At 35.6% G+C, this 10,681-nt stretch overlaps 1 protein-coding gene across 1 annotated transcript; it reads right to left on the reverse strand.

Annotated features, from left to right (window-relative positions):
• Window positions 1-1,743: 1,743 nt before the first annotated feature.
• LOC107715896 (B- and T-lymphocyte attenuator-like) lies at window positions 1,744-5,318 on the reverse strand. The gene is made up of 5 exons (XM_016522151.1): window positions 4,967-5,318; window positions 4,813-4,833; window positions 4,502-4,642; window positions 4,387-4,415; window positions 1,744-1,986 (listed from the first exon to the last, which is right to left on the reverse strand). The coding sequence occupies exons 1-5, from the start codon at window positions 5,316-5,318 to the stop codon at window positions 1,744-1,746; spliced, it is 786 nt and encodes a 261-aa protein (XP_016377637.1).
• Between the last annotated feature and the right edge of the window lie 5,363 nt (window positions 5,319-10,681).

Genomic DNA, 10,681 nt, shown 5'->3' on the forward strand with positions numbered 1-10,681 from the left:
TCTTTATGGAACCATTTAGACAAAAATGTTCTTCTATGGCATCGTGAAGCACCTTTATTTTTAAGCGTGCATAGCCTGCGCCCACAGAGGAACTCCTATCAATGTAGAGTTCCACCCCAGCATCAGTGTTTGAGGCTTCACGGCGGTCTTCAAAGCCCATAGCTCCACCTTGGCTCTTTGACTTATCGGCTTCACTGTGGCTCGTCACTACCTTGACTCCCCTTGCCATGGTCCATCATCCCTCACAGTGTTGTGGAGTAACTATTATATGTAATGGCATTACATAATTTAATTACAAAATAAATGTAACTGCAATCTGTTACAGTTACTGAGAAAAAATGTGTAATTTGATTACCGTTACTTATGAAAATGTGAATGATTACAAAGGGGGGGTTACATCTGAATATTTTCACACACATACACAGATTTAATTGATTTCTATCCTACATTGCATTGACTGCTCTTGCATTGACACCAATGTTTCAGGAGTTTAGGACACACAATAGGACACATGCTTACTCAATAACTGTTTAACTTCCTATTTGCACACACACACACACACACACACACACACACACACACACACACACACGCTTATTTAATTGATTTCTTTCCCAAATTGCACTGACTGCTCTAAAAAAATTTGTGCATGGCTCAAAAGGTCCTAAACTGGAAATCACCAAAAACACAACAAAAGTCAATCATTGTATAACAAATTTTTTTTTCATTTTATTAGTACTCTTTGTTGCCCCTTCACATGGCAATTTCTGTAGCATCAACATTGATAAACACACCGACATATAATATAAAACATCACAACATACACATCCACAAACCCAGGCATAAGCAATATGCCATTTCCTCATGTGTTTAAGATGTAAAAATTTAAATGCACCCATATCGTTGTGCTTCAAATAAGTATTTATGATCAAAACTGCATTTGAAACAAAAGATCTACAAGCTCTTACAGTCTTCCACTTGGGGCTCTGTATCTAGGGAGAACTTCAAACTCTGTAAGTTATGTAGCATCTAAAATGGTCAACAAATTCCTAAGAACATTTTTTTCTCTCACAGAGCAGACAAAACTTAACTGTACAAAGCCTATGATATTTGGCCCTATGTTAACTCCCTGCACCAGTGATTAACTGTATTAACTGCCATTTAATCCATAAAACCAACAAAAAAGTTAAAACAGATTTAATAAAATATCTATAAAACATTATCCGTACAGATTTGTACACATCAAAAATACTTAATATATAAGTAAATATAATCATTTGTGTGCCACCCAATTTAACTTATGATCCATTACTGTACCAAGATACTTGTATGAGTTAACCTTCTCAGCTTCTTTACTAGCAATAACTAATTTGGCTGTAACATCAACAGTACTGTAAAAATCTATCTCCAGTCTTGGAAACATTCATTTTTAAGTTTTAGTGCATAACACTTAGACTAGTCTCCAGGATATGGATGTGCTGCATCAGACACATGTGATTAGTGGTGTGAGTGTCACTTATAGAAACCTCACTGAACTCACAGCAATGATTTTCCGTGATGTAATGAGGAAAGTAAACCATGTGATGATTTGACTGTGCAGTGTGAAAAACATGCATACATCTCCTTCTTCCTGTTAGAAAGAATAGATTAACAGTATTGTACGGTTGCACAAAACTGCCTCACTATTTAAGTTTGGAGACTTGAAAATGTTGTTTAACTGTGTCTGGTAATGCTGACAGAAAATCAGGAGACCCGGATAGATGCATACTCTGAAAACTCCTCCTGTGTCTGACGAGATGTGGCAGATGATGGTGTTGGTGCGAGGTGATGCAGAGATGCATATACAACCTGACTTGATCTGCTATCTTTCCTGTTAGACAAAGGATCATCACTACAGTCTGACAGGTGTGATGTAGACTGTCCGGGTTGTAATGTTAAATTACATGTGTTGCTGTTACGAGAGTGCTGCTGTAGTTCTTCTGAGTTCTGGACACAGACAAATTCATCACGCTTCAGAACAATGGGGCTTGATGACGACAAGACAGTTGTTGCTGTATACTGCAGACATAATAATCATTAATATAGTACTGTACATTTGGATATGCAAAATCCAGAATTTAAGATTTTGCTTTTTTACAATTTAAGAGTTGGAATGAGAAGCAGAACGTGCCTAACCTCAATTTAAAGAAATTAAACAGTCAGACATCAAAATATAACAGAAAACTTCTTAGCTGTTTTATTTAAGGTACCCAAGATTATCTTGCTTAATTCTATTTTGGGTAAATTAGAACATTCTGGGAAATTATGTGCTCTTGGACCAAGATGATAGTTAACTTAGTAAATAATTTAAAAATGTAAAAAATCTACAAACATTTCAAACACCATGGGCGGTTTCTTCATTAGGGTGATAGGGCGACACACCACCAGTTACATAGTTACCAGGGGCGTAGCAGCCATTTTAAAAGTGTGGGGGGGACAGCTGTCAGGTGATGTGACCCTCAAAGGCAAACAAATGATGTACATAATGTACGTTCATATAATAAATTCTAAATAGAATACCAATTGGAGTTTTACTAAAATATAATAAAGTGTGATAAGATAAGATAATATTCAGCGCAAAACAACTTTGCTTTATTGGGAAAGGATAATTGTACTCCGGACGCGAGCAGCCCGACACGACAAAAGACAGCAGAACCCAATAATCAGTTATGTTCATCCAAAGCGACAAGTAAGAGAGCATTTAACACACACTGGGATCCGGCGCGACGTTACAAGGTTCTTATCGGGTTCTATTGTGTTTTGTCGCGTCGCATGATTGCATCGCTTGCATATGTAGATGCAACGTTACAGTAGCTTAAATCATAACATGGAAATTTGATCGCGTGATTCGTGTCATCGCCAGGGGCGGACTGGGACTAAAAAGTGGCCCTGGACTTTTTGGCACAGAGCGGCCCACTACATATAACATAACACAAAACAGAAATAAAAATGGCATCTATTTTTTATTTTTTATTTAAATTCTTATATCATTAACATTAATGAATGACTGGCATACTTCTTTACATTATAATTTGCCTTCCTGGTGTATATGACCAATAGTAAATCATTTAGAATAATTTTTACACATGAAGACTTGGAATGTAGTGCAGAATGTGCACTGGTTTAATTGTGCCTTTCTATTGGTCCTTCAGAAATCATTCAGAGTTCTGATCATATGTGTATGCAGAATTTTTGGAACCAGTTTGAACTTTTGGAAATGTTGAAATATTTGTGATCACTAGACCAGTTGTGAACTGTATTCTCAAAAAAAAAAAAAAAACAATTATGAGAAAGAGGTAAAAATTTTTTATCAATATTCCTCCACTAAATCATTAATCTTTAAACACTACTTATGTAAGTTACTACTTATGGCAGTTATGAATTATTATGTCTAGAATAACTATTTTATAATTATAATTGTTACATAATTATATTATACACATTTCAGTAAGGTCGCATGTCTGGCAAGTGAAGAAGCGTGTTTATATAAGAGTTTGCAATAGTCAGTGGTGTTTAAACGTATGGGCATCAACACTCACTCTGAGAGGAACTGTTCACTGATTATGTTGAGCTGCCTTCAGATCACCACATTCGACAAATTCAGAATGTTTTTATTTGCTTTTTTAATTTGTGTTTTGCTCTGTTTAATCATTCTGAATGGATCCATATGTATTTATATGCAGTCAGGCAACTCTATGTGATCTTGTTTGATATTGCAGCTTGATGTAGTAACAGAAAATTATCTAAACAAATGTGACATTTATTTTTTCCTCACAATTTTTGCTGTTTCACTGTATACATAAAGTGTGAATTATGAAAATTGTTAATAGCATGTTAAGTAATTTATCTTGAAAAAGTTGTGCAGAAAATATAGCTTTGTGAGAATTATCCTCAAACTTAATCTTGAACTTGGTAAAATAATGATCTTTATTTCGAATGCTTTAAGTATTAATATTTTACCTTTGTTATACTGGAATAAATCATACTGGGATGTGTTTGGACGTGGCGCCCTACCTAGAAAATTTTCCACCAGCCGCCACTGTCAAACACTAATTGTTTATGTCATTTGTATATCAATTTTAATGTGTTAAAATGTTATGGGTAATTTATACAAAAGTTAAAGTTAATCGAACTTTTTTCAATATAATTTTAATGCTACACAGTCATAAATCATAAATCAAGGCACAATTCTGTGTCTTGCATACCTCAATTCAAGTAAAAAAACTGAATTATAATTTAAAAGGCATTCAGTTCAGTCTCACATTAGTCTCACATTAATGGGTAGTGTCAAAATTAAAAATGTACAGTACATATATTTTACACTAATCAGTCATTTATAAAACATACCTGAACCTGCGATCTCTTTGCGTTCAAACCTGAGAATAATCAATAAAATGACTAATTTAGGGTCGTGGTGAAATGTAAATATCTCAAAACAATGGAAAATGACACAATGACTTACTTTTAAATCCGTTAATACACAGGATCGAGATGAGCATTACTATAAGAACCAGAATCAGCACACCCAAACAGATGAAGAGATACGGCAGCCACCATGGATATGAACCAGAGCTGCTATCAGTGTTGTCTCTTTCTATTGTCACTAAGAAAAGAAAAAAATAGTGGAATTTGCAAAAAGGAGAAGCAATGTTAAGCTGGAACAGCAACCAAATATATGTATATATGGTAGTTATTTTTTCATGAATTGAATCACATGAAATCTTTAAGAAGAACATGCATGTCAGTGTTTGATTAGATTGAATATGCTCTTACATTCATATTCCAGGATGTTATCTGTAAAAGTTCAAAAACTGCGTTAGAATGGTTTAAAAATCAATTTAAAGGTTCATATAATTACCATATCTTGTTCTGATGGCTTCAACCTTACATAATCTTTTTTGTTAACATGGAAAGTAAAAATCTTTACCTGAGACAGAAACATTGATATGATGGCTATATATAGAGAGGTGTGGTAACGTTAGTTCACATCTGTAAGAGCCTTCATGATGCTTTGATATATTTGTGAAAGTTAAATATGAAGTCAACATATTTGGATCAGATGATGAATAGTTCTGTGATGTTGACATTTGATCTGCTCCAGATATTGAAATCCATTCTTTCATGTTTTCTTTGGTCCATGTCACATTGATTGTCTGTTCATCACAATATGTCAGATTGCAGGAGATCTTGAAAGGCTTGTTTATGAAGGCTTTATGGACAGTCCCTCTCTGAACTTTCAAGAGAGGACATTTGGGGGCAAGACCTAAAATATATAACATTGCAGCAAATATATGAACACAATGGAAAACAGTTACAACATCATTAAAATGCTATGGAACTGATCATTTCTTTCTAGTGGGGATGCAAATAGTTTTCACTTTAACTTTTTCTGCATGCAGAGGTTGAAATAGCTCAACTGTAAAGAATTGAAAGGTACAAATAAAATACATTTTTTCAGGGATGTCTGCAAATTAAATTGAACTGGAAATCTAAAGTAAAATGTGGTGTTAAACAAACCATTGTTATGTCACCTAAAATGCCCTTTGGTTCTGTAAAATTTAATTGAATTTATTATGTTTGCCGTTCCACTTGCACCTTTTAACTGAATAATACCTTCTGCATCCCCACATTTTGTTGAACTTTTACTAAGAAAAATTAAATTGAATGTTGTTTACACCAAAACTAGCCCGTGAAAATCACAGCATCAGTTGATTTTGTCTTGGACATCATACAAACATGCTATGAACTCACCTTGTGTATCAGTGCTCACATGCAGGATGAAAACTACCAAGATGTAAAGGATCAAAGCCGTCTTTCTCAGGTATGCTGAATCCATCTTAAATACAAGTCAGGTTCGTCACAGATGGTCTCAAAATATAAATTCATTCAGTCTAATCCTTACAGTCACCATCCAAATCACTCGACTGAACACTCATTTTTGTCATTCTCTCATTGTGCTCTTCAATCATGTTCATTCTTATACTTGTGGTTTCCATTTCCTTTACCTACGCAGCATGCACTCATCCTGCTCTGTGTGCTTTTGCACATGTATTGAGCTTCACATGTTTTTGGACAGGAGAGTTTTGTTCTGTGGTTTTGTATTTTTGCATACTTATGCAGTTGTTACACCTTTCTAGAGCACAAATATCATTTGTTGGTAATTCAATGCAAGAGAAAAAATCTCACACAACCACATTATGTCAAAATAACAGCATACATTGCTATTATTGAATTTAATAAATAAGACCCAAAGCCTCAATTCTGGCCTAGTTAAAGGTGGAAACCCTCATTAGATTTTTAAAGGTTTCTGTCGGAACTTACAATGCTATTCAGCATAACTCCATGCAACCATTAGCATGTGACTGGAAGAGCACATTACGTTTTAAAGTGCACTGACAGTTTTAAAGTGTCTCCTGTGTCATGTACTGTAACTCTGGTTTCAGAGGCTCGACGGCGGGATCCTGGCCTGCCGGAACCACCACGGCCCCACAGTTTTACAGTGTGGTTAGTAGATCTATGCTTTGGGATCCCCCCCCACTGCAACGATTAAGGCACATTACGGTCTCAGTTGTGAAACTAAAGTCTTTTGCATGTTGTTCTGTGTAAAACATCTAAAAAAAATCCCCAAGTGTATGCTAATATCATTACTTTCCATTACTACATTTCAGGGCTCCAGCTTCTTTTGTTATCTGTACAGTGCACATGTATTTACTGACTAATTGATTAAAACATGTGTTTTTATTACCATCATCTATTAGACAATGTGTTAAGCATGGTACCCATTTCAAAGCAATACAGAAAAAAGACAATCATTTTTCAGTAACTCAAAACAGTAAATTACAAACTCTAATTTGTTTTAAATACTATAACAATTTGTGTTCATGTCCCACTAATAATAAGTTATGCCACAATTACAAAAGAGTTTCTTGTAAATGCCTGTAGATACTAGCAGCACAGTCAAAATGCCATGTTGAAAATATACCAAAGGCGACAACAGAATACAAATAATTCTCACTTCTTCCTGTATTCCCTTAGCAGACGTTTTAGCCAAAGTGACTTGCATTCAAGGTATAAAGTTCATCAGAGTGTGTGTGTTTCCTGGCAATCATAATTTGTTGTGTATTAACAAATCAAAGATCAACCTTTATGAAGTTTTTGGTTTCCAGTTAAACACCTCAAGTCGACTTTGGTCAGACATTCACATGCTCAGAAAAGAGGACTCTCCGAAGGTCACGCTCTGCTTCTGTTGGTAAATTGTGACCCTGGACCACAAAATCAGTCATAAGGGTCTTTTTTTTTTTAATTGAGATTTATACATAATCTGAAAGCTGAATAAATAAGCTTTCCATTGATGTGTGGTTTGTTAGGATAGGACAATATTTGGCTGAGACACAACTATTTGAAAATCAGATATATTTACGGTAGGACATTTACAAAATATCTTCATGGAACATGATCTTTGCCTAATATCCTAATGATTTTGACTCATACAATGTATTGTTGGCTATTGCTACAAATGCTACTTAAGATTTTTAAGGTTTTGTGCTCCAGGGTCACAATTTAACAATATAGTTGCTCCTGAAATCGACCTGTTCACGGTTGTTTGCTTTTTATGCAGTGACCATACCTGCCTGTACAGGAACCTGGACCACAGACGATGTCCCATGTCTTCACACTGTTTTACTCTGAAAGCTATAGCTGTAGCTGCACTGCTACATTGTTCTGTTACTCTACATGAACATGGTGAAGGTGAGCTCCATCTTTGTCTATTTATGGCAGGACAGTTTTTTCTTCAGTGCAAGAAGTGGCAAACACTTGTGTCTGCAGTTGAATAGGAGCAGATTCCAGGAATGGCACAATGGTTCATGTCTGTTCAAGTCTCTGTATTCAAATCAGTGTGCTCAAATCATGTACCTTCAAACTTCATTGTTTATATTTTGATTAGGCTATATTGTGCACTATATTGTAAATATACAGTATATTGTAGGCCCATTAGGGTCTTTGTTTCTCTCAGGTGTGAATCACACCAATATTTATGTCCATAGACACTTCCTCACATATGGTCTTTCTAAGAAAAAAAATAAGTATCTCACAAAAGTTACTTCAATATATTGTTTTGTCAGAATGAGTGGGCTGGATGATTTTCACATAATTTTATAACAAAAATTCCAGTATTCAAGTGTTGTGGACATATGTAAAGTATGTGGTTTCTGGCCTTATTTCATTTTCTCAAAAATACAAGCAAGTACACATTTTACATTATTTTACATTGTTTTATATATTTTACATATTGTAGCACAGTTTGTGCTGAATGCAATGCAATTACACTATAGTCATACTATAAGCATCTGGAAAAAAAAAACACAAATGTCAAGGCATGTAAAAACTTTTCCAAGGGCCAAAAACCCCCTCAGTTGACCACTGGTTGTCGTTCCATGCATCACTTCTGGTACTAACCACTGCATACCAGGAAAACCTCACAATTGCCTTTTTGGAGATGCTCTGACCCAATCATCTATTGCTATTTGACTCTTGTCAGAGTCACTCAGATCTTTTTGCTTGTTCATTTTTCCTGCTTTCAACACAAGATATTAAATAACTGACTGTTCACTTGCTGCCCGATATATCCCACCCCATGACAGGGGCCATTGTAACAATATATAAAATTGTATTCACTTCACAGTGGTTTTATTTGTGGCTGATCAGTGTAAATCAATAACAATAAATTCAAATGTGAAAACACTGTCTACTCTAACTTGTAGCTTTGAAGTTTGTTCTTTATCTGTGACATTGATTTATCATATTTTAGTTACACATCTAAAGAAAGAAAGAAAGAAAGAAAGAAAGAAAATGAAAAATGTAATGTGCTCTCCAGGGGTGTGACAAGAATGAAAGTATAGGCTATTATAATAACAATAATACTATTTATATAAAAAAATAATCAATTACATTTATATATTACCTTTCTCCAGACTGAAATCGCTCTTTAATTTGAAATCACCTCAACCACCACCAGTGTGCAGCATCCGTCTGGTATCTGGTGATGCGACGGCAGCTATAGTGCGCCAGAATGCCCTCCACACAGCTTATATTATAGTGATGAAGCTATAATTAGACGATGTGAGCATAATTAGGAGACCATGATGGTCAAAGGCCAAAGGGCAAATTGGAGACTGGACCAATGAATCCTCTCCAAAAATGATATATATACAGTATAGTACAACATAAGAGCAACACTGCAGCACAAAAACACTGCTCACTGAGGGAATAAATGTAGCTACTGTGGGAAATGGAAACAACAGACAACAGAGGAGTACTTCGAGTATATCGAAAGTCCCAGTAGTTTATCATCAAATTAGCCTTCTATAAAATAATAATTTCTGTTTGTTTATACTGAAAGACATTCTGTTTAAAGCTGAATTTAGAACAGTGTTAGCATAGGCGGAGGGCGTGCACACAACAAAACTGATGAGTTTCAGCGATGACTCATCTGAACGCCTCTGATTGGCCATTGCATTCATTGCAACAGAATTGTATGTGATTGGTTAAAATGCGCAACACTGTAAACACGCCTAAAATGAAATACAGTGCAACATGAGATTTTAATTTAATGCTGCAATCGACACTGTCTATTCATATTATATTATATATAACTTTGATAGAAACAGACGTAATAGATTTAATTTATTGGTGCAGGGGCATTTTTGCCCCAAGTCCCCGTGGCCAGGGGAAGGCTAAGCCTTACATACGCTCCGCCTATGCACAGTGTTAGCCTACTTATATAGTTTGCCCGGCTCTGATTGAGAGGAAACGTGAAGGAGGTTTCGGTTTACTTGATTCTGAGTTCTCAACTTCTTTCTCTCTACGCGGCGCCTGTGAATGGGTTTAATTTATCCGAGAGGCTCCAAGGGCGTGTTTACTCTAAGCATCTCCCAGCAAACATTTGGACGTTTAATGACCGTTAAAAAGACGTCCCTCAGTCACGTCCCGTCATGGTTGAAAACTAGTTCCAAAATGAAAGTTGAACGGACGTCTTTGACGTAATCTGGCCGTGAATTCCATGTCTTTTCTGCGCGTCCCTGGACGTCTAAATGTGTCATCATCTGGATGTTTATAAGATGTGTTGCTGCATAATTTAAGTATAAGCCTGCATATAAAATAATCAATAAATAAATAATAAAATAACCAATTGTGCAACATCATGAAAGGCACATCTGAACTTGACAAATGTTCTAAAAAGGTCCAAAATCGGTCCAGTCAGACCTGAACGTCTATAAAACCACAGTGAATACATATGTAACTATTTTTAGTCTTTCAAAAAAAAAAAAAAAATTTCAAAATGTTTACTCATTTTCTTGGTCCACTAACACCAGCTCTTCCAGGAGTGAGATTCATGTGTTCCATCACTGATGCATGGAAGTCAGAGCTGTAGCAGTACAAACATTTTTTTTCCCTAACAGTCTTGCATTATTGTTAAACAGTCAAAAATCAAACAAGTAAACAACAAAAATACTGGATAATGGTTAACACATGTGTAAATGTTTTTAGAGTTTGTGAAAGTTGTTTATGGCAAATTTTTTATATCCACAAGCCCCAGCACTTGCTGGAGCGTGCTTCAGGTGTTCTGGCATTGCTGCATCCA

Source organism: Sinocyclocheilus rhinocerous, unplaced genomic scaffold (genome assembly GCF_001515625.1).
Source record: "Sinocyclocheilus rhinocerous isolate Xijiao unplaced genomic scaffold, SAMN03320098_v1.1 scaffold600, whole genome shotgun sequence".
Lineage (NCBI taxonomy): Eukaryota > Metazoa > Chordata > Actinopteri > Cypriniformes > Cyprinidae > Sinocyclocheilus > Sinocyclocheilus rhinocerous.

Coding starts and splice junctions, on each gene's coding strand:
- LOC107715896 (XM_016522151.1), bottom strand. CDS start 5,318: ATGTTATATATTTTAGGTCTTGCCCCCAAATGTCCTCTCTTGAAAGTT. Junction 4,643..4,812: donor TAACATCCTGGAATATGAAT/GTAAGAGCATAT, acceptor TTCTTTTCTTAG/TGACAATAGAAAGAGACAAC. Junction 4,416..4,501: donor GTGTATTAACGGATTTAAAA/GTAAGTCATTGT, acceptor GATTATTCTCAG/GTTTGAACGCAAAGAGATCG.